General features: G+C 49.4%; 1 protein-coding gene across 1 annotated transcript in view; it reads left to right on the forward strand.

Annotated features, from left to right (window-relative positions):
- The window catches only part of Ptgfrn (prostaglandin F2 receptor inhibitor), a 42,724-nt gene that overhangs the window by 11,961 nt on the left and 7,268 nt on the right, over window positions 1–23,495 (forward strand). The window contains exons 2-6 of the mRNA XM_090334091.1: window positions 5,952–6,320; window positions 7,991–8,455; window positions 12,133–12,513; window positions 18,938–19,363; window positions 20,119–20,538. Of these exons, the coding sequence (XP_090190217.1) occupies window positions 5,952–6,320; window positions 7,991–8,455; window positions 12,133–12,513; window positions 18,938–19,363; window positions 20,119–20,538 (2,061 nt within the window). The remainder of the gene's footprint in view (window positions 1–5,951; window positions 6,321–7,990; window positions 8,456–12,132; window positions 12,514–18,937; window positions 19,364–20,118; window positions 20,539–23,495) is intronic.

A 23,495-nucleotide genomic window follows, 5' to 3' on the forward strand; every position in this document is an offset into this window, starting at 1 on the left:
TTGTACCACACACACACACACACACACTTCTGGCTTTTTGCTGGTTCACTGGAGATGAGAGTCTTTTGGGTTTGTTTGCCTGGGCTGACTTTAAACCTGGATCCTCACACTCAGTCTCCTGAGGCCCACAGGTGTGAACCTCTCGTGCCTGGCTTTAGCTGAGATGTGTTTTTTTCTTCCTAGCTTTTGTAGTTTCATGTAACAAATTTAAGTAATAGGAATTAAACAGCAACCAGCCTGGCAGCTGGAGGGAGGAGTCTTCATTTAGGAAGGCTGACCTGACCCGGCCGCTCCAGCAAGGCACAGCACACTTCCTTTGTACTGCACATTGAAGAGACCCAGGGCTCTCTTAACAGGTGGGAGAGACAGGAGACACCCTCCTGGTTCTTGACTCTGGGCAAAGATTCAGTAATTGTCTACTATTCTGTGTTTTTATTTGTACTAAAAATGCAATTTTATTGTGATACAACATAATTGTGTCAGGTGGATGCCTGTAATCGTAACCACTCTTGAGTCTGAAGTCCAAGGAGTGAGGTTCAAAGCCAGCCCTGGCAGGAAAGTCCAAGGTATGGCTTTTACCTCCAGTTAACCAGCAAAAAGCCTGCAGTGGATGTGTGGCTCAAGTGGTAGAGCACCAGCCTTGAGAGAAAAAGCCAAGCAAGAACACAAGGCCTCAAGTTCAAGCTGCAGTACTGGCACGAACACCTTGTTTCCTTTTCCTGTTTATTTTGAGACAAGCAGACTGTCACTATTAAACACAGTTTCAATAGTCTTTTTTGTTTTTGTTTTTGTTTTTGCCAATCCCAGGGCTTGAACTCAGGGCCTGGGCACTGTCTCTGAGCTTCTTTTGCTCAAGGGTAGCACTCTACCACTTGAGCCACAGTGCTACCTCTGGCCTTTTCTGTGTATGTGGTACCAAGGAATTGAACCAAGGGCTTTCTCCATGCTAGGCAAGCACTCTACCACTAGGCCACCTCTTGACATAAAAGTCAGTTTTATGGGGAGCTATCTTAGCATTATTTGGTTTTAGAAGTGTTTGGGGCTTTTAATTTGAAATACTGGTAGAACTTGGAAAACTAGAGGAAGAATTTTATTCTTCCTTGTTATCAACTGTTTAAAAGGTTCTGACAAAAATTGGCACTGGGTGGTTCTGTAGATATCCTTTTTGATTTGAGAAGAGCCATATGCTTTATTTCTTACAAGTTATATTTATTTTTAAGTATCATTTGCTGTTATTTAACAATATTAAAAGACGTCTGTACTAAATACCAGATTGCTGGTTGCAAGTTGAAATTTCTGTTACAGAAATGGAAAATCTTGATTTGCACAGAAGAGAGGACAGCCCACGAGACTGCCTGGGTTTGTGTCTTGGATTAGAACTTGATCTTTCAGGTCAGGTGCTGGTGACTCACACCTGTAATCCTGGGTAATTAGGAAGCTGAGATACCAGGGTCTTGGTTTGAAACCAGCTCAGACCTACAAATCTGATGGACTCTTATCTCCAACTAAATATCAAAAGGCTAGAAGCTAAAGTGGTAAAGCTCCATCCTTGAGCAAAAATGGCAAGTGAAATTGTGAGGCCCCAAGTTCAAGCCCCAGTATAGTCACAGAACAAAACAAAAATCAGAAACAAACAAGTTTTTGTCTTAAGGAGGAGTCCCAATCAGTGGAATGACATTAGCTTTATGTTTTACAAGGTGTTTCAAGTTGAGCACTGGTGGCCCATTCCTATAATCCTAGCTACTTGTGGGATACTGAGAATGGAAAGATTGTGATTGGAGGCCAGCCTGGGTGGAAAAGTTCGAGACTGCCCCCTTCCCAGCCCTTACCTCAAGGCTATGGCACACAACCTGTCATCCTGTGCTGCACGCAAGGATGAGATTAGGAAGAGCAGGCCAACCCAGGTAGAAAAAGTTCACAGGATTTTCTCTGCATGGAGGGAAGCTGGGTATGGTGACAGGAGCCCCACGGTGGGTGGGCAGTGAATGAGACTGTCTCCGCTAAGCAAGCCGGGTATCTGGGCTGCAGAAGTGGCACAGCAGGACCATGCCAGCCTAGCAAGCAAGCATGAGGCCTTGAGCTCAGACTCTGGCACTGCCAGAAGAAAGAGAGCCAGAGAGAAGGTTTTGGCAGCCATGTGGAAGGATTGGAGAATCAAGAGAATGAATTGGACTTGTTCAAAGCTCCTGTTGCCAGAAGTACAGAGGAAACGTCACACAGGCTCCAAGCCTGTCCATCTAACTTTTTGTGTGTGTGGGTTATGGGGCTTGAACTCTGGACTGGGCACTGTCCCTGAGCTCTTCAGCTCAAGACTACCGCCCTACCCTTGAGCTAAGTCCCACTTTCCTTTTTCTAGAGGTTAATTGTAGATAAAAGTCTCAGGTCCTTTTGTGCAAGGGCTGGCTTTGAACAGCGATCCTCAGATTGAAGCCTCCTGAGTAGCTAGGATTACAGGCATGAGCCACCGTGCCTGACCTGAAAGATCAAATTCTAACCAACACACAAACTTTGTTTGGGCCATTCTTGGGGCAGAGCTTGGGTGCTGTCCCTTAGCTTTTTTTTCACTCACGGCTAGCACACTACCATGTGAGTCACTGCTCTACTTCTGGCCTTTTTGTGTGGTTAATTGGAAGTGTGCATCTCATAGACTTTTCTGCCCAGGCCTGTAATCCTAGCTACTAAGGAAACAGATCTGAGGATCTCAGTTCAAAGCCAGCCTGGGCACTAAAGTCTGAGAGACTCTTATCTCCAATTAACTACTAGAAAACCAGAAGTGGTGCTGTGGCTCAAGGGGTAGGGTGGTTACGTTGAGCTAGAGAGTTTAGGGACAACACCCAGGCCCAGAGTTCAAGCCCCATGGCTGACAATAAAAACAACAACAACAACAACAAAAAACCTTTGCTTTTTCCATTTTGGTGGTGGTTCTGATCTGTCACCCAGCTGGCCAGTACTCCACAGAAAGACTTATTATTTCAGTGTTTTGGAGTTGCCAGTGAGTGAATGAACTGAAAAAACTAAGTGGGGGTGGGCAAAATTTTAAGAACCTAAAGAAGCCAGTGAGGGACTGTGTGTGTGTGCAAGCACGCTTGCATGTGTCTGTGTATCTGTGTGGGAAGTGATGGTCAGCCCTGGGTGGGTTGGTCCAGGGGCTCCGCTGAGGCTATTAGCTCTCTTCTGCAGTGCAGGTGTTGGTCCAGGCCACTTCTCTTCTTCTTTTCTTTTTTGTCAGTACTGGGACTTGAACTCAGAGCCTGGACACTATCCTTGGACACTTTTTGCTCAAGGCTAGCACTCTACCACTTGAGCCACAGTGCCACCTCTGGCTTTTTCTGTGTATGTGATACTGAGGAATTGATCCCAGGGCTTCCTGAATGTTAGGCAAGCACTAGGCCATGCTTCTGGCCCCCAGGCCACTTAATTAGTCCTTCCTTCCTTCCTTCCCCCCTTCCCTCCCTCCTTCCCTCCTTCTCTTTTAGCTATGATCTTCAGATCTCAGATTTCTGAGTTGCTGAAGTTACAGGCCTGAGTCACCACACCCAGCCAGCTTGTTTTAGGTAGATGGCTACCTGTGTGCAGCCATTTAGAATGAGTCATCTTCCTTGTACCTTGTTCCTCTCAGGAAAAGGCAGCAAACATGGAATTTTCATGGTTTCAGCCCCAGCTCCCATCCCTGTGAGTGGAGGTTCAGGGTCAGCCCTCTGAGGAGTAGCTGTGTAGACCAGGCTGTAAACATTGGCAGAGGTAGGGGTGAGGCTGTGGGGTCAGCCCTCTGAGGAGTAGCTGTGCTGGCTGGGCTGTGAATGTTGGCAGAGGCAGGGGTAAGGCAGTGTGATCATTACATGGCCACCCAGGTACCTTAGAAAGGAAGTAGTATGTTCTAGAACTTCTCTTTAAGTCCTTCCATTCTAGAGAGATGTGTAATGGTAGTTATTCTCAGCTATCTACTTAAACATATATTCTTATTTACTTATTTTCCCAGGCTAGGAATGGAGCCCAGGGCCTTGCACAGGTGAGGCCAGGACTATATCACTGAGCCATGCCTCTAGTCCGGCTTTTGCTCATTAATTAGACATATAGCCTCATGGACTTTTCTGCTCAGATTGACTTCAAACCGTGATCTTCTAGATGTCAGCTTCCTGAAGCACGAGGATTCCTGGCATGAGCCACCAGTGCCTGGTTTCAAACCCTGGCCCAAGATATTAGGTTTCACTATGGCTTGACCTGGCATACCTTTGCTTATTTAACAAAATACTCCCTGCTTGAACAGTATTTATCCCTTACTAGGTGTAATGTACTGTAATACTTTCTGTTCATTTAAAATTCCATTTTCAAACCAGACCTATCAGGTTACAACTTCCATCAATTCATTGTACAACCCACGAATAGGCAGCAGCGGGATTTGAGGCCTGGGGAGCCAGCTCTGCACAAACCATAGTCCTGGGGGTTGGAAGTCCAAGGTCAAGGTGAAGGGCAGAGTCTAGCCTGGGTCCCCTAACTTCCTGATACCTTGTTGCCTGTGTGCACTGCTCCCCTGCTTCTCTCCCAATGTGTCTGTGGTCTAGTTACTCTCTGCCCCTTCTCTCTATGTGTGTTTGTGTGTGTGTGTGTGGTACTAGAGCTTGAACTCAGGGCCTCTTACTCTTGCTTGATTTTTTTTTTTTTTTTTTTTTTTGCTTTTAACTGGTATTCTACACTTGAGCAACACTTTTACTTCAGGCTTTTTGCTAGTTATTGAGTGGAAATAAGAGTCTCAGGGACTTCCCTGCCTGAGCTGGCTTTGAACAGTGAACCTCAGATCTCAGCCTCCTGAGCAGCTCTGCTTTCAGGTGTGAGCCTTGGTGCCCTCTATGAAGCCTTCCTAAGGGACTCACAGACCCTTTGCACAACTACTCAATGATAATGAAAATGTAATTTAAATAATTTTTTAAGCATGCAGGAGTGCTAGTCCCTGAGAACCCTGTCAATAGGGTCAGTAATCCACACGGGGAGGGGGGGCAGTACACTCCAGCCCCGCTTCCCTGTCTGCTGAGCTCCCCAACCACCACAGCCTTAATTTTACCCACTCCCCTCATGCCTTCCCACCTGTGTTCTGAATTTAGATTAGAGTGAAGAGTGGAGAGAAGGAAATGAGCCAGAAAATAGAAAATTAATACTTGGTAGAATTGTCATATTTCAAAATTAATTTACAGGCGATGTCGGATAACAGGAGTTAAATCATTATATCAGCAGGCCATTCTAGGATTTAAAATACTGGCATCCATCACTGTAAATTGGGACTGAGAAACTGCAGGGAGCCTGTGGGCTCCAGGGAGGAGGTGGATGCAAGGCGGGTGGGAATATAAATACTTGATCAGCTAACTGCTTCTACAGCATATTGAGTGATAATGGTATGCCTGCTAAATGGTAATGGGATGGACTCAGTTATTCAAGTTCGTGGTGAACCTACTTTTCATGTGTGTGCATATATAGATGTCCATGTATGTGCACGCATGTTGGTACTGGGGCTCAAACTTGGGGCCTCTCACACTTGTTTGGCATTTTCATTGAAGGTTGGGGTGCTCTACCACTTGAGACAGTTCCACTTCTGGTTTTTGCTGGTTAATTGGAGATAAGAGTCTCATAGTCTTTGCTGCCAGGGCTGGCTTTGAACAAGGATCCTGATGTCAGCCCCCGAATAGCTGGGATGGCCACATGAGCTACTGGGCTCAGGGCACGGTTATCTGCTTCTAGAACTTAGACTTCCAGGCCTGTGTGGGGAGCTGGTTGTGGAGGGGCCATTCCCAGCTGAGGAGGGGCTGCTCAGCCTCCTGTGGAGCCTTTTTGCCCCAGAGACTCGGATGCTTCGATCCACCCTGCATGTCCGTGACCAGGAGTGGCTCCAGCTGCCCCCTTCACAACTGGGGATCATTCTCTGGGATTAAGCTCCTGCGTCTCATCTCCTGTGCTTGCAGCTGTGTGTCGAGGCCGCGTGGTCAGAGTCCCGGCAGGAGCCCTGGTCCGGGTGGCGGGCACTGAGCTGGTGATCCCCTGCAACGTCAGCGACTACGATGGCCCCAGCGAGCAGAACTTCGACTGGAGCTTCTCGTCGGCGGGCGGCGGCTTCGTGGAGCTGGCCAGCACGTGGGAGGTGGGTTTCGCCGCACAGCCCTACCGGGAGCGGCTGCGAACCGGCCAGGTCGTGCTAAGAAGGACAGCCAATGACGCCGTGGAGCTGCACATCAAGAATGTCCAGCCGTCGGACCAAGGCCTCTACAAGTGTTCAACTCCCAGCACAGATGCCACAGTCCAGGGCAACTATGAGGACACGGTGCAAGTTAAAGGTACACCGGGCCTGGGAGTGTGGCGCAGAGGTAGAGTGTTTGCCTAGCAGGCACGGAGCCCTTGGGTTCGAGTGCTCAGTTCTGCATACACAGAAAAGAACGGAAGTGGCGCTGTAGTTCACGTGGTAGAGCACTAGCCTTGAGCAAGAGAAGCTCAGGGACAATGCCCAGGCCCTGAGTTCAAGCCCCAATTCTGGCAGAAAAAGAAAAAGGAAGAGGTGAGCCAGCTGACCTCTTAGCCCAACCATTGGCTCTGTCATTTGTCAGCTCCATGGCTGTGGGGATGCCCCCAGCCCCTGCTTCCTCTTCTCCTCAGAGCCTGCCTGAAAGGTGTGGAGCCTGGGAAGGTAACCCTAGCCAGGGCTTCTAGCAGTACCATCGAGACTGTTCACTGCCTTGTGGCAGGAAATTGTAGTCATGCTAATGGTATCGGAGTTGATAGGAGCAGCAGATCCTGCAGTGTTCCCCTCTCGACTTACCTGTTACCCCAGCAGTTGTAGAAAGAACTATGTACTCACCCTGAGTTCACTGACCTGACTGTGTAATTAAAGCTTTTCGCTGGTTAAGTGGAGATAAGTCTCTCTGACTTTCCTGCCCAGGTTGGCTTTAGAGCCTTGATCCTCAGATCTCAGCCTCCTGAACAGTCAGGTTTACTGGCACTAGTTGCAAAACACACCTGGCTTCCTTTTTTTTTTTTTTTTATTGTTTCCATGTTCCAAGTAGCTTTATTCCAACATTCTAACTCTGACTCCAGTGAAGATGATAGGATAGGAAAATTTATACACACAAAGAAATGAAAGAACATTAGTAATTACTTGCCCCAAATCACCCAGCTAATTAGTAAATGAGCAAGAACAATTTTAATTTGAGGCTCACGGAATAGAAACATTATTATTGTTATTATTTTATACATATGCTGCATTTATCTTTGCCTTTCTATGTTCCCACAGAGATTTGAATTGGGCTAGGGATACCTATGATAAAACGATGCTACAGAAGATGGCATTGATTAGGCAGTGATTGGAGAAGATGCTGCACCTCCGATAGGATTCTCTGTAAAATTCCAGCCATGGGCACGAAAGACTTAAGAATTAAAGCATCACTATATTAACCATAGCTCACCCATCACACCTCCTTATTCTTATAGGAGATCCTGTTGGGGTTTTTTTTTGTATTATTATTATTATTAGGCTATAGGGCTTGAACTCTGGGCCGGGGCACTATTCCCGAGCTCTTCAGCTCAAGGCTAGCCTCTACCGTGTTGAACCACAGCAGGGTAGCCCGGGCAAGCTTTGAACCGGGGTCCTCAGATTCTCAGATCTCAGCCTCCTGAGTAGCTGAGGTTACAGTGCGAGCCACTGGCGCCCGGCTATCTTGAGTGATTTTTGTTTTGACTCTCTTGGATTTTTCTGCCTGGGCTGGTTTTGAACTACTCAGATCTCAGCCTCTTGAATAGCTCGGGTTATCCGTGTACACGATCACTCCCTGGCTTTCCTTTTTCCTTCTTACTTCCAGGAACTAGGAAGTGGCAGCCTTGCTTGCGGCTAACCTAGGACTAGAATTTTCTGGTCTTTAAGGTCCTGGGGTCTCGCATACGAGTGCTGGTGCAGGGTCTCCAATGCAGAGGTGCTGTGCACGGTCTCTCACCGACCCTCCGTCTCTCTCCACAGTGCTGGCCGATGCCCTGCGGGTCGGGCCCACGGAGCGGCCTGCGCCCAGCCTGGGCCTGCGGGAGGGAGAGCCCCTGGAGCTGCGCTGCTCGGCCTCCTCGTCCCCGGCCTCGCCCCCGGCGGCCGCCCCGACGACGCCCGCGTTCGCCCTGCCTCCGGCGCCGCACACACACCTGGCGCTGCGCTGGGAGCTGCGGCGCGGGCCAGAGCACCGCACGGTGCTGGCGCTCACGCACCTGGGCCGGCTGCGCGCGGGGCCCGGCTACGAGCAGCGCTACCGCGCGGGCGCCGTGCGCCTGGGCACCGAGGGCGCCGACGGCTTCCGCCTGACGCTGGACCCGGCGCTGGCCGCCGACCAGGGCGCCTACTGGTGCGTGGTGGGCGAGTGGATCGCCGAGCACGGCGCCTGGCAGGAGATCCAGGAGAAGGCGGTGGAGGTGGCGGCCGTGGTGATCCGACCCACAGGTGAGCGCGTGTGTGCCCTGCGAGTGTGCGCCTGTGGTGTGCGCCCCGTGGGTGCGCGCAGAGCCTGCCCTCCCGCACCCCACCTTTGCTGCTACTGCGTCCCGGCTTGCAGGTGTGGTTGGGGGTCCCTGGGGAGGACGCAGGAAGGCGCGCTTGGTTTGAGCTGTATCCCAGAGTTGTGTGTGTGTGTGTGTGTGTGTGTGTGTGTGTGTGTGTGTGTCTGTCTGTCTGTCTGTCTGTCTGTCTGTCTGTGTGCATGTGCATGTGCGCCAGTGCTGAGACTTGAACTCAGAGCCTTGTGCTCTTGACTGGCTTTTTCTCTCAAGGCTAGTAGTGCTCTACTACTTGAGCCACAACCCAACTTCCAGCTTTTTGCTGATTAATTGGAGATAAAGAGTTTCTCTGATTTCTCTGCCCAGTCTGGCTCAGTCTGGCTTTGAACCGTGATCCTCAGAACTCAACTTCTTGAATAACTAGGATTGTGGGCCACAAGATTACCATGTCTGTCTAATTTTATATTATTTTCATACCAAGATAGAGTCTGTCTGGGTTTCCCAGGGTGGGCTGGAACCTGTGACCTTCCTACCTCACTCTCCTGATTAGCTGAGATTATAGGGCATGGGCCTCAAGGCTCAGCCTTCTCATCTTTCTTTTGTTGTGTCATGGACCTTTTTAACAGTCTTTAAGAGCTAATAGATTTTTTTTATCTGAATTAATGTGTCTTTAATTTCTAAAATACAGTACCTGAGTTGACAGAGGAAAATAGTATTGTTGTTATTGTTTTTTTACTTGGGGAAATTCATTATCTTTTCCTATGTTGACTTATATAATCCATATTTTTAATTGTAATTAATAGAGGAGTTACAGTTATATTCACCAGATAGAAGGTGCATTACTTCTCACATACTGATACCCCTTTTCGTGTCTTTGTCCCCATTTCCCTTCCCCCAACCCCTCCCCTCATCTTGTTTTACTCCTTCCCTTTCCTATTTAAAAAAAAAAACCAACATATATACAATATACCAAATAACAAGATCAGATACTGTAACAATATGAGATTAACCAGGGGGCAATAAAAGAGATGAGAAATAGCATAGTACATTAAGAACAATCATGTTATGAAGCTCTTGTTTCCATATCCTGAAGGTCCTTTCATTTAGCCTCATCCTATATGACCTTATGTATCCAGATTTTGCCCTATTGTAATCCTCTGCTAGGAGAGTCCAAGGTTTATACTACTTATGACAATGAGGGAAACCATTGAGCCTATGTTCCTTTGGGTCTGGCTTACTTCACTTAATATGATTTTTTCCAAGTCAAGAAAATAATTTTTTAAGATGAGTTTTCTCTGTAGTAATATCGTCCTTGTATATTAACACAAATCATAGGATCTGATGGCAGGTTAATTACTGTAATCTGTAGGTGGCCAGCCAAGCATGCTATCATCATCTCCTGACACCTGTGACAACTGTCACGTGATCCCTACTTGGGCCCAGTCCTGTCCCGGGGACTGGCATACCACAAGGGTTTGTGGCTTTCATTCACAACGGGGAGAAATTCTGTAGTTTCAGGAAAGCTAATAAAATAAGAGCCATCTCTTATTCTGTGACCACAATCACTAAATGCAGGGTGGCCCAAATGACAGCGTGACCTCAGGGGAGCCACTGCCCTAAATGCTGTGAGGCTACTCAGAGAGCTGAAGCTGAGGATTACAGTGCAAAGCTAGCCTAGGCAGGAAAGTCCATGTGACTTATTATCAGTGAACCAGCAGAAAGCTGAAAGTGGAGCTGTGACTCAAGTGGTAGAGCACCAGCCTGGAGTGAAAAAACTCAGGATAGTACCTAGGTCCCGAGTTTTAAGTTCTGCACACACACACACACACACACACACACACACACACACACACACACACACGGCATCCCCAAATTACTGTGGGCCCATTTAAAGGGAGGAAGGAAAGGAGGAGGAAGAACTTGGTAAGTGTGTCTGTCAAGGGAAGAGTGGGATGTTTCGATTCCTTTGTGTGACATTGTGCCCGCCTCTCAGTGTGTCATCTTCAAGGTGACGCTGACCTTGCAGAGCTCAGAAGTGGGCTGTGGCACTGATATATGCTGAGGGCTTTGAGATGGACCTTTGGTGACCTGGGCAGCTGACCTCTGTCCCTTCACTTCCTGGGGACACTTGCGGAGTAACTGTTACTGCATGGCTGGGGTACCCCTGAGGGAGCTGCCTCTTCATCCTCTAATCACTCCCCGAGCCCTGCACGCTGTCCATGGCTTTTCCACTCCCATTACAGATGTTCAGTGTCTTTTAAAAAATTCCCCTGCATGCAGCACAGCGTTTTCCATTTCAAAAGCTTTGACAGGAGAATGCTGGGAGTAGATCTGTCTCCTCCGTGATAGCGAATTCTCCTGTGTTTCATCTAAAAATAGTCCACTTTTAATTATACCCGCTAGGGGAGAGGGGGCTGTGGTGTGGATGATCTGAGACTCATTGCTCTTAGGAGTTAGGATTTTGGGTGGGCCTCTGATTGGCTTTCAGGTAGACAAAACTGATGGAATCGATGGGGAGGGAAAAGTGGATTCAGAAAAACAGTTGTCTGGTTTCACTTCCCTGCCTCTTCTTGTTAAGATTTTTCACTTGGTTTGTTATTTTCTTTGAGGTTCTAGAAATCTATCCCAGAACCTATGCACAAGCCAGCCAGAGCTGTTACTCAGGGCTGCCCTAGCCAAGAATTGGCCACTTTGCTTCTTCTTCTTCCCTTTATTTATTTATTTAGTTAGTTAGGGGTGTGTGTGTGTGTGTGTGTGTGTGTGTGTGTGTGTGTGTGTGTGTGTGCATGCATGCGTGCATGTGCTTGAACTCAAGGCGTCGGCACTGTCCATGAGTTTCTGTGCTCAGGGTGTGTGCTCTACCACTTGAATCATAACTCTACTTCTAGCCTTCTGCTGGTGAAGTGGAGATGATAAATAAGTAAATGAAGCACTTTCAGGCATATAGAACATGGAAAGGAATCTAGTATGGCTTATGAATTTGTATAATGTTTCTGAAGTGCAAGAATTTCAAAGGAGATGGTTGGTGGGCACTGGTGGTTCACGCCTGTAATCCTAGCTACTCAAGTTGCGATCTGAGAGTTACGGTTCAAAGCAAGCTTGGAGGGGCCAGGAGCGTGGCCTAGTGGTAGAGTGCTTTCCCAGCATGCACAAAACCCTGGGTTCAGTTCCTCTGTACCCCATACACAGAAAAAGCCAGAAGTGGTGCTGTGGCACAAGTGGTAGAGCACCAGTCTATAGTGAAAAAGTAAGAGGCTGTGCTCTGACCCTGAGTTCAAGTCCCAGTATGGGCAATAGGAAACAAAACCAGAACAGGTCATGGCTATAATCCTAGGACTCTGGAGGCTGAGATCTGAGGTTTATAGTTCACAGCCAACCAGGGCAGGAAAATCTGAGACTCTAATCTCCAATGAACAAAATTAACATAAAGCCAGAAGTGGGTCAGAATGGTAGAGTGCTAGCCCTGAACAAAAAGCACTTAGTGTCCAGGGGCGGGAACTCAAGCCCCAAGACCACCAACAACAAAAGAAGGATGTGATCTCCAGAGGAGGCGTAGATGGGCTTCGGAGGTGGGGGCTGGCCGTAGTCCAGGTCTCTTAGAGAGGTTTGTTTGTGACTTTGCAGTTCTGCGAGCCGCCGTGGCCCGGAACGTGTCGGTGGCCGAGGGAAAGGATCTGGATCTGGCCTGCAACATCAGTACCGACCGCCTGGATGATGTGCGCCCCGAGGTGGCCTGGTACTTCAGCCGCTCGCCCGACGGCGCCCTGCCTGCCTCCCATGTGCTGGCCAAGCTGGACCGCACCTCCCTGGTGCACAGCGCCCCCCACGTGGCCCTGAGTCACACCGACACCCGGTCCTACCATTTACTCGTGCGGGACGTGAGCAGAGACAGCGCCGGCTACTACTTCTGCCAAGTGGCGCTCTGGACTCTGGGACACAACAGGAGCTGGCACAAGGTGGCAGAGGCCAGGTCTGCCCCTGCCAGTGTGGATGTGACATGGCTAGGTGAGTGGTTTGGCACTCCTGGCGTCTGGAGGAATCTGGGTGCCGAGGATTGGGTATCGAGACGTCTTTCCATCAGACTGGATCCCAGGCTGGAAGGCTAAGGAAGGGGGAGCGGGGGGAGGATGGAGTCTGGAGGCAGGGGCGGTGCTTAGAAAATGCACCTCCCGTTGTGCTCTCTGCCCTCTTTGAGAGGACAGCATTTCCTTTCGTTATCCAGATGTGCAGGGTCAAGCCAGGCGCTGGTGGCTCACCCCTGTCATCCCAGCTACTCAGGAGGCTGAGATCTGAGGATCACAGTTCAAAGCCAGACCCAGCAGGTAAGTTCTTGAGACTCTGATCTCCAGTAAATCAACAAAAAGCCAGAAGTGGAGCTGTGGCTCAAGTGGTAAAGGTATCAGTCTTCAGCGAAAACATTGAGGCCCTGAGTTCAAGCCTTAGTGCCTCCCTTCCTCCCATATGCAGATGAAAGAAGCAAGAGAAAAGGAAATGGCTCTTTATTGGAGGGGGAGCTGCAGTCCCCCCGCCCCCTCTCCTTCTGGGTGCTCTGAGGTGATGCCTCTTACCAGCTGGGTAGGGAAGAACTCAGTTCAAGCTGGGGCTTGAACTCAGGGTGAGGAGGCTATCTTTGAGGTTTGGTGGTCTACCACTTGAGCCACATCTTTACTTCCTACTTCTTGGTGATTAACTGGAGGTAAGAGTCTCAGGAACTTTCCTGCCTGGGCTAGCTCTGAACTGTGCTCCTCAGATCTCAGTCTCCTGAGCAGCTGGGATTGTAGGCGTGAGCCACCATGCCCGACCTCAAGGTGTCTTTAGTTGCTGACCTGATTTCCATGCGGGGACTGGCTGCTTCATTAATGGTGACTTGTCCTGTGCCAAGCCCATATCTGGCCCATGTGTCCTGTCTCCTGGCCTCACTCCCCATCTCTTTCCCCTTCGTTAACTCACTGGGTAGAATATGTGTGAGCCCGCCCTGACCCTCCTTAGTGGCTAGTCATGTTGAATGAGCACTTGAGTGCATTTATGGGCACCCCTCCCCCCCATGGCTTGTTAGAAAGACAAGGCGGGATACCGGGTGACACTCACCTGGCTTGAGTTCCATCTCTGCGGTCTGATTGCGTGCATGAGGACCAGAGGGAGTCTGGATGTGGCTGTGGCATCTAGGAGGCAAGCCTAACTTTCAGGCTGTGGCTTCTCGCTCTACACACGCCTTGTCTTCCTGAGGTGTGTGGACGCTAATTCACTGCTCCATGCCTCTGCCTTGTTGGTCGTGGGACTTGAGCTTAGGGACAGTGCCCAGGCCCAGAGTTCTTCAGCTCAAGGCTACCACCCTACCCCTAAAGCCACCACCCCTCTTCCAGTTTTCTTGTGGGTAATTGGAGATAAGAGTCTCACGGACTTTTGTCCCAGGTTGGCTTTGAACTGAGATCTTCAGATCTCAACCTCCTGAGTTGCTAGGAGTACAGGCGTGAGCCACTGCACCCGTCTCCATGTCCCTTTAGCTGGCAAAAGTAGGGAGCTGACAAGTGGAGACGGAGGGGATGCAGGAGAAGAGGGATTGGCCTTTGATAGAGAAGGGCGAAGAAGCCAGCCTGACCAGAGCTTTCCCATGAGCACTGAGCTGCTGGAAGTAGGCCAGCCTGGACTCCGTAGCAACCTTTCCAATAAACAGATGCACGGCCAGAACTTCTGCAGCTGAACTTCTCTCCTGGCTCTGACTACACACCCAGTCCCAGCACTCCAGGGCCTCTTTGAAATACTGAGGCTGTGGGCCCCCGAATCCCCAGGTGGGGACAGTGTCAGATGTCAGGGGGAGCTCTGGGAGACTCGTTGGTGGCTGTATTCTCCTGAGTGAGAAGGCATAAGACTTAAGTTGTGGGCTAGGCGCTGTGGCTCACACCTCTAATCCTAGCTAGTAGGAGGCTGCGATCTGAGGATCATGTTCAAAGCCAACATGGGCAGGAAAGTCTGTGAGACTCTGATCTCCAGTGAACTAGCAAAAAGCCACAAGTGGAGCAGTGGTTCAAGTGGTAGAGCTCCACCCTGGTGCAGAGTAATTAAGCAAGCTCACAAGGTTCTAGCACACCAAAGATGTAGCACAAAAACTGAAAAGAAAGAAAAGGAAAAGAAACGAAAGACTGATTGCCCAGGGAGTCTCAGGGTTGTTCCCTTTTCCGTGCCAGCACTACAGTGAGGATGGTGTGCTTGTCTTTCCCCCATTACCTCCGTACTCAATCCCAATAGACACTCAGCAAACACTGGCCGGAAGGCACATGGCACCAGCCAAGTGCACACTAAAATGTAGGGAAAACCAGGGTTGCACGCAAAAAACAAACGTGGGCAGAGATGTTTGCCTACAAGGAAGCGAACCAAGTATGAGCAACCAGATTCTTCCACCTCCTCCCCTTAAATCTGCACCCTCGCCCTGCACTGACTCCCTGCTGCGGCCACGTGGCCTCGTGTCCACAATGACCAGGCTGAGAGCAGTGGCAGATATCCTCAGGACCCCCTAAACATCACCTCTAGAGGGGTAGCTGTGTTCCACACCAGATACTACTCAGGGCCTGTACAAGGTAAAGACCAAAGACATGGCTAAGAAAACAGTACACAAAGAAAGCTGACCTGCCAAGTACAAGTCAGCTTAGGTGACTGAAGTGTTGTCACACGAGCATTCTTAAGAAAGCTGGATTCATGGGGCTGGGTGTGGTAGTGCATGCCTGTAATCTCAGCTACCTGAGAGACAGGAGGCGAGGATGGCAGTCTGAGGTAAGCTTGATTCTGAGAAAGAATGAGATCCTATAATAAACTAAAGCCCAAGAGCAGGGGGCATGGCAAGCAAGCCGGAGGCCCTGGGGTCAAATCCCCAGTACGGAAAGAAAGAGAAAGGGGGAGGGGATGGATGCTAGATTCCTATGCAGATAGGAAACAAAACCCAATTTTGTTATCTAACAGATGAAGAATAGTGCCTGTAGTGCGAATAACCACTCAGGAGGCTGGGATCTGAAGATTAAGGTTCAAAGATAAATCTATTAACCACCCAAAAGGCTGGAATTGAAAGCATGGCTCACCAGGTAGAGCACCAGCCTTGGGCAAAAAAGCTAAAGAAAGAGCCAGAGGCTCTAGGTTCAAGTCTTTCCCTAAACTAGAATAAAGTAATAATGATGGAGCCCTTCCAGTGTCCCAGGCCCTGGGTTAAGGGCTAGCCACGTGCTGTACAAACCCCTATCACTGTGCTTCATCTTGTTCATGGTTTTGGTCAGGAGCGGAGGATGGGCCAGTGGGCTTCATCTCTGATCCTCGTGTTGCATTGGCCCCTGGTTCACGGTGGCTTTCTTCTTGCTGTGTATCCTGTGGCCTTGGGCCTGGGTTTCCACAGACACTGCCAGTGGTGCCATCAGGGAGGCTCCTCCCCTGAAGCTGCTGGAAAGGATTCCTTCGTGGGAGAAGGTCACAGGGATGGAGGGCGTGCAAAGAGATATGAGCATCTTTGGAAAACGGAGTCTACCACTGTGATCTATTTTTTAATATTGTTATTATTTTATGGTTCTGGGGGTTGACTCAAGGCTTCATGCTTTCTTGGGTAATCATTCTTCAGTTAGCCCTGCCACCAGCCCTGCTTTGCACTGGATATTTGGAAACGGGGTCATTTTCTGCCTTGACATGCAACTGGACCATTTTTAGGCTTTCCATCATTTTTATTGTTTAGTCCCGCCTGGCCTTGAACCTTGAACTTGGCCTCTCAAGTCACTAAGATTACAGGTGTAAGCCACCAGCACACAGAATCATGATTTTTTTTCTTTTAGAGGATGAGAAGGAAACCTTTTGTGTGCGTGTTTGTGTTTTAATTTAGGATTTATGTCCTACTTTGAAGGGGGCAAGGATTTAAGTGAGCTTGCAAAGTGAAGCATAAAGCAGGAGACATGAAAATAAAATCAAGATCAAAAAGGATTTAAAAAAAAATCTGAAGAATAGATACTGAAAGGTAGCTGGGATGAATTAGTTACTGAAGGGGAGGCCCTGAATTTGCCTCTGACGTTTGAAGCCTGGAGACAAAAAGAGATGTGAATATAAAATACTCCCCCGAGGAAGGAAGGAAAACAGACTTTTTCTTGGCATTGAATTGCCTTCTCAATTCAGAAGTATAAGATCAGATCATGGAAAGAGCTTTCCGATGTGTGCTGTTATATACAGGATATCCTATGGATATCCTTCCACACTTCCTGTCTCAAAGCTAAGGGCGTGCGTGTGAGTGTGCACATGCACATGCCAGTCCTAGGGCTTGAACTCAGGACTAACCACTTAGCTTTTTCACTCAAGGCTGGTGTTCAAACCACTTGAGCCACAGCTCCACTACCTGCTTTTTCTGAATAGCTTATTAGAGATAAGATTGTCTCACCTGCCCAGGTTGGCTTTGAGCTACAATCCTCTGATCTCAGCCTCTGAGTAGCTAAGATCACAGGCCTGGCGTCTGGCTAAGGATACCTATCTTAAATGTGTGAAAGAGTTTCTAGAAGAATCTGAATTTCCATAGAGAGACAAAGGTTACTTTGTGTTGGTCTACATTAGTGTATGGCGAGAGCTCAGCCTGGTGGGGTCCGGTTAATGCACACACGGCGTCACCTTCCTTCCGCCATCAGATGTCTTAATGAGCCTTTGGCAGAGGTGGTGGGAATCATTCACGCCTGAGCGCTCTGCCCATGTACCAGCCAGTGCAGTGTTAACTGGAGGAAGTTCCCTGGGCAGCAGACAAGGCTCTGCGAGGAGACCCGGCCCAGCCCCAGCTGCTGGTGCCCAGAGCCTGATTTGCATTCTCCCCTGGGGCACCGCCAGTCCCCTCTGCCCACTGTGGCCAGCAAGGAAGGTAATTATTTTTCTTTCAAAGGAGCCATTAATCTGCTAAGTACTTGGTAGCAACTTCAGATGTCTGCCATTGCAGGAGAGAATATTTGCATGCCGGGTGTGTTTTTAAGATGATAATCACCAGCTCTCCCAACTTTTTTTTTTTTTTGTATAGGTACTAGGACTTGAACCCAGAGCCTCACCTTTGTTCTTTGCTTTTTTCACTCAAGGAAGTGTGAAGGATTACAGTTTGAAGATGACATGGGCAAAGAAATCCTTGATACTTCTTATCTTTCGTTAACCAGCAAAAAGCTGGAAGTAAAGGCCTGGCTCAAGTGGTAGAGTGCCAGCCTTGAGGGAAAAGGCTAAGGAAAATGCAAGGCTCTAAGTTCAAGCCCCAGTACTAGCACAAAAATTGTTAATGATTACTGTTCCTAACATAAATCTGTCCTTCGGGGAGAGTTACTGGCCGTGGGTCTGTAGCTTGAGAGGTTAGTGAGCAAATCCCTGCTCGGAGGCCTGACCTGGTCCCACAGGTCCGCCAGGGGCCTTACGGTGTGGGTTATTTATTTTTAATGTTTATATTGTAAATAGAAATGTGCAGATCCCTTAGTAGAAGAACCACGAGCTCCCACAGCTACCAAAACTTTCTGGGATTACATCATCTCCCTTTCTTGGAGTCAGAGTCTCACTATGCAGCACTCTCGGTACAGCTGCTTCTGTCTCCTGAGTGCCGGGATTACAGGCCTGGACTACCAGCCTCCAGCCATCACCTCATTTTAATGTCAAATACTGTAGAACGCATCTGAACTGATAAGCATTTGAAAACCCAAGCACCATTTCTTGATTGAGATCAAGCAGGATGCGGCTGTAATCAGTGGTGAAATGCTGTCACCAAGATGGAGTATTTTTATGCAAATTATAAATTTCCTTCAACTCAGCAAGTACGTGAGCGTCTCAGATGTCGCCGGCGCTCTTGCCTGTGCAGATGGCGGAGGTTGGGCAATTCCTGGTCTGGGGCGGAGTCTGGTAGCCAGGTGCTGTGACTGCAGTTCCAGGACAGTGTTCAAAGGCAGCCCTGAGTGAGTGAGGTGAGCTCTTGCTGAACGAGGAATGAGAGCTGTGACTGATGCTGGCTGTGAGTTCAAAGGAGGCCTGTTCCCTCGGCAGGAGGCCGGGGCTGACAGCTGGCATCTCACCCAGGGGCCCAGGGACCCAGGGAAAAAAAGCACCATCTTGGTAAACCATTCTTAAAAGCATAATAGAACATGAAAAGACATTTTCTCCTCCTCTGTCCCTCCCTCCCTCCCTCCCTTCTTTCCTTCCTTCCTTCCCTCCTCTGAGGTTTGAACTCAGAGTCTTGTGCCCTTGATTGGGCTTTTTTACTCACTTGAGCACTTGAGCCACACCTCCACTAATGGCTTTTTGCTGCTTAATTGGACATCACAGTCTCAGACTTTCCTGTCCAGGCTGGCTTTGAACTGCGATCCTCAGATCTCAGTTTCTTGAGCAGCTGAGATTACAGGGGTGAGCCACCGGTGCCTGGTTGCTTAATACCTCTAAGCCGGCCTCTCTGTCTCCTACTCAGAGCCAGACTACCAGGTGTTTCTGAACGCCTCCCAGGTGCCTGGGTTTGCAGAGGACCCCACAGAACTGGAATGCCGCGTGGTGGACGTGAGGAATGCCGAGGCCAGTGTCCGATTGGCGGTGTCCTGGTACTACCGGCTGAGCCGGCGCAGTGACGACACTGTAGCTAGTGAACTTCTTGCCGTCATGGATGGGGACTGGACGCTGCGATATGGAGAGAGAAGCAAGCAGCGGGCCCAGGATGGGGAGTTTATTTTTTCTAAGGAGCACACAGACACATTTACTTTCCGGATCCAAAGGACTACGGAGAGAGACAGGGGCAATTATTTCTGCGTTGTGTCGGCCTGGACCCGGCATCCAAACAACAGCTGGGTGAAGAGCAAAGATGTATTCTCCAAACCTGTCAGCATATTCTGGGCAGCAGAAGGTAGGGGCAATATTTTCTTGTATTATTATTATTATTATTATTGGTCAGTTATAGGATTTGAACTTAATATCTTGAGCTTACTCAGCTTACCTGCTTAACCAGAGCTCTACCACATGAGCCACACCTCCAGTCCTACTTTTTGCTAGTTAACTAGGAGACAGAGTCTCATAGACTTTCCTGCCCAGCCTGGTTTTGAAGCACGGTCTTCGGGGTCTGAGTGCTGTCCCTTAGCTTCTTACCTCTACCACTTACACCAGATTTCTAGCCCATGTTTTTAGCTGGTTGGTTGGAGGTGGGGTCTTGAGAATGGGAGTCCGCCAGGGTGGGCCTCCCCACGGAGGCCTCTGGACCTCAGCCTTCTGGGTGGCTAGGATTATGTGCATGAGCTTCAGAAGCCTGGCATGCACGGGGCACTGTGCCACCCTGGGCCCTGGCTCAACCTTAAAACAGCTTTTCTGAAGTTAAAGTGCCACTGAGTGTGTCCCGTGTTGGGTGAAACCATCACAACCACACAGGCTTCCCTGTCTCAGAGGAGGGCAGCCGTGCAGCCCACAGCCCAATCTGGACGTCAGGCTCACCCGTGCCCTCCCCCCTCACCTGGGAAGTTGGGGGGGGACCTTCAGCTCCCTGAATCCTCCCTCATGGTAGAACATGGAGGACTTGAAGTGCCTCAGTATCACGGGTGTTCTTTCTTGCTCAGCTTCTCGACTTTTCTAGAAAAGTCTAGAGCTGACCTGCTCTGCTTCTCCCTCCAGATTCTGTGCTGGTGGTGAAGGCCCAGCAGCCGAAGCCCCTGTTGGCGGTGGGAAGCACGTTTGAGATGACCTGCAAAGTGTCATCCCGGAATGTGAAATCCCCCCGCTACTCGGTGGCCATCACAGCCCAGAAGGTCACCGTGGCTGGCCCGGGGCCCAACGAGACTAGGTGCATGGTGTCCCTGGACCAGGACGCGGTGGTGAGGCCAGGGAATTGGACGGACGCCGAGCAGGCACGGGGCGTGGTGCTGGAGAAAGTGCAGGAAGACGAGTTTCGCTACCGAATGTACCAGACTCAGGTGTCGGATGCCGGGCTGTACCGCTGCGTGGTAACTGCCTGGACGCCAGTTGGGGGCAGCCTATGGCGGGAGGCGGCCACCGGCCTCTCCAACCCCATCGAGATCGACTTCCAGACCTCAGGTGAGCGGGGCTCCAGCCATCACGCCCAGGGTTCCTGTCAAATGGCTTCCTGCTTGAAAATAGCTTCCTCTGTCATCGACTTACACATCCAGCACATGGAATTTGCCGGGCACTGGTGGCTCCTGCCTGTAATCCCAGCTGCTCTGGAGGCTGAGATCCGAGGACAAAGGTCCTAAACGAGCCTGACAGCAAAGTTTGTGACACTCTTATCTCCAGTTTACTAGCAAAAAGCTAGAGTGGAGGTGTGGCTCAAATGGCTGAGCACCAACTTTGCGTGAAAAATCCGTAAGGCCCCGAGTTTGAGCTCTAGTACCAACACACACACACACACACGCACACAAAACCAACCATCATCAATCCATTTTTAGAACATTTTTTAATCATCTTTAAGCACTTGTACAGAGGTTTTAACATGCTGAATACAATGCAGCTCAATCGATGTCACTCTTTCCATCATTCTCCCCCGTCTCTCCAACCTCACCCATCCTGTCATTTCTGATTCAGTGTTCATGTGTCGACTGCACTAAAAATCATCACCGGTCGTCCTCTCTCCTCTCTGTGCATCCATGCTTCCCACTGCCTCCCCAGCGGTCCAGCTTCCTGGGATTCATGGGTTACGCTGTACATTCGCTGTTCAAAGCAGTTACATCTTGGGAATCCAGGAGTCCTCCTCTGCATACGTCATCTGCTAGTCAATTTGTTTGTGTCTATCTGCATACACCCTGCAGATGTTTTTATGTATGTTTGTACTTTAGAGCTAATGGGCACGTGTAAGTGAAAACGTGTTCCCTTTGTCTCTCTGAGCATAACTTCACTCAATGTAAATCTTTCCGTGTGTGTGTGTGTGTGGGTGGGTGGGTGGGTGGGTGTGTGGGTGTGGGTGTGGGTGTGGGTGTGTGTGACATTTTCATGATCTGTTCATTCATTACAGGGCCTCTGAGCTGCTTCCCTAACTTGCCTATGGTGCATTGTGCAGCTGTGCAAATGGGTATACAAGTGTTAGAATATTTTCTTAATCCCCAAACAACACCCAACCAACACCTTCTTTCCTGGCCCCTTGCCAGCTGCTAATCTACCTTCTGTCTCTCTCCTGTTCATTCACCTCACACATGTCTTGTGAGAGGTGGTCTCATTATTGAGCTGTTTTAAGAGAGCATAATGTTTTTGGAGGTTACCCAGGCTCGAGCATGCCTCAGGACTTTATGCTTTTTTTAAAAAACAAATTGTCCGTTGTTAGGGCTTGAACTTACTCAAGGCCTTGCACTCTACCACTTGGAGTGCTAGCTCCACTTCCAGTTTTCTGGGAGTTAATTTGAGATGAGAGACTCACTGACTTTCCTGCCCAGGCTGGCTTTGAACCACAATCCTCAGATCTCAGCCTTCCGAGCAGTTACAATGACAGGTGTGAGCCTGGCGTACTTCCTGCTTTCTTTTGAATCTCCGAGTCCTATTCTGTTATATGGCTCTGCCACGTTTTGTGGATCCCCTCAGCGTGTCTGGCTCCTGACTGCTGTGTACAATGTTACTTGGAACATAACTAGTATTTGGTAAATATACATTTTGGTTTTTCTGTCCTTAAGTAAAGGACCTAGAACTGGGGTGCCTTAGTTGCTAGGGCACGTGGTAGGGTGCAAGGAGAGAGCGCTCTGCTCTCGGTGTTGTGAAAGTCATCTGTGACGCTCACCAGCCAAACCCCGCACGGCACAGCATTCTCCCAGAAGTGACCATGAGGCAAATGTTCGTGGGGCCGTTGCTTTCGTGGGAGAGAAGGAAGTCACCCTTGCGGATGGACTCCACAATGGAGCCTTTCTTCCCAGCCTGCGTCTGCCCTGCGGCCCTGGCACAGAACCCTCTCCATTCCCACAGCCACAGCCAATGGGGAACATGAGAACTCGAACTTACAGCCTGGGAGGCATTTGGAATGTTCTTTGAAAAGAGAAGGGAAAGGTGACACTTGTCCGAATCAAGTAAATCGGTGCTGTTTCAAATGAAATAAACAGGGACATAAATCTTAGTACAGACATTTAAAAATATTTCATGCTTTTGTATTTTAGGAGGCCAAAGAAAGCTTCTTAGTCTAAGTTCTATGAAATTATGGAATTTATCAGCTCTAAAAAAAGGTGGTGGGGGAATGGTCAGGCACTGATGGCTCACGCCTGTAGTCCTAGCTACTCAGGAGGCTGGGAGTTCAAAGCCAGCCTGGGCACGAAAGTTTGTGAGACTCTTATCTTGAATGAACCACCAGAAGTGATGCTGTGGCACAAGGAGCAGGGCTGTAGCCTTGAGCCGAGAGCTTAGGGACAGCAGCTAGGCCCAGAGTTCAAGCCCCATGACCGACCAAAAAAAAACAAAAGGCTAAGAGAGGATGCAAGGCCCTGAGTTCAAGCCCCAATTCTGACTCTGCCACGGGGGCCCCTGTGAACTCACAAATGGTCACAGGTGACAGGGCTGTTGGTGGCTTCCACTGCTTCCACTGCTCACTGGCGAGCCACAGCTTCTCTCCCAGGCTGCCGATCTAGTGGCGCCAGGGCTCAGGAGCCAGGCCGGGTGGCCAGCCTGCCACGCTCTCAGAGCCCACTGTACTCCAGGGCTGAGAATTCCAGGACTGCCAGGCCTCCCGCATTCCGAACCACACAGATTCCTCCTGCCCGGGAAGCAATCTAATAAATTTGTTGGATTGGGCATCAGGTTGAAATGGAAATTTAATTTTTTCAATTAATTACTCCATCAGATAGTTTGACCTCTCTCTTCCTGTCCATCTGTGTCCATCTGCTGTTTCTGGTAATTCTGAATGGGAAGATAATAGTTGTTTCCTTAACTTCTATTGAGTTTGGGAGCCAGCAGCTGGGGCCCTTCCCTTGGCTTCTCAGGAAACCCATGGGAAATCCTCCAGCACTGAATGTTCTGGAAACTTCTCTCTGGTTTGCCTATTGTGGAGTTTAGGAGTGAGGATGATA

This window comes from Megascapheus bottae, chromosome 6, assembly GCF_031878675.1.
Source record: "Megascapheus bottae isolate mThoBot1 chromosome 6, mThoBot2.hap1, whole genome shotgun sequence".
Classification (NCBI taxonomy): Eukaryota; Metazoa; Chordata; class Mammalia; order Rodentia; family Geomyidae; genus Megascapheus; species Megascapheus bottae.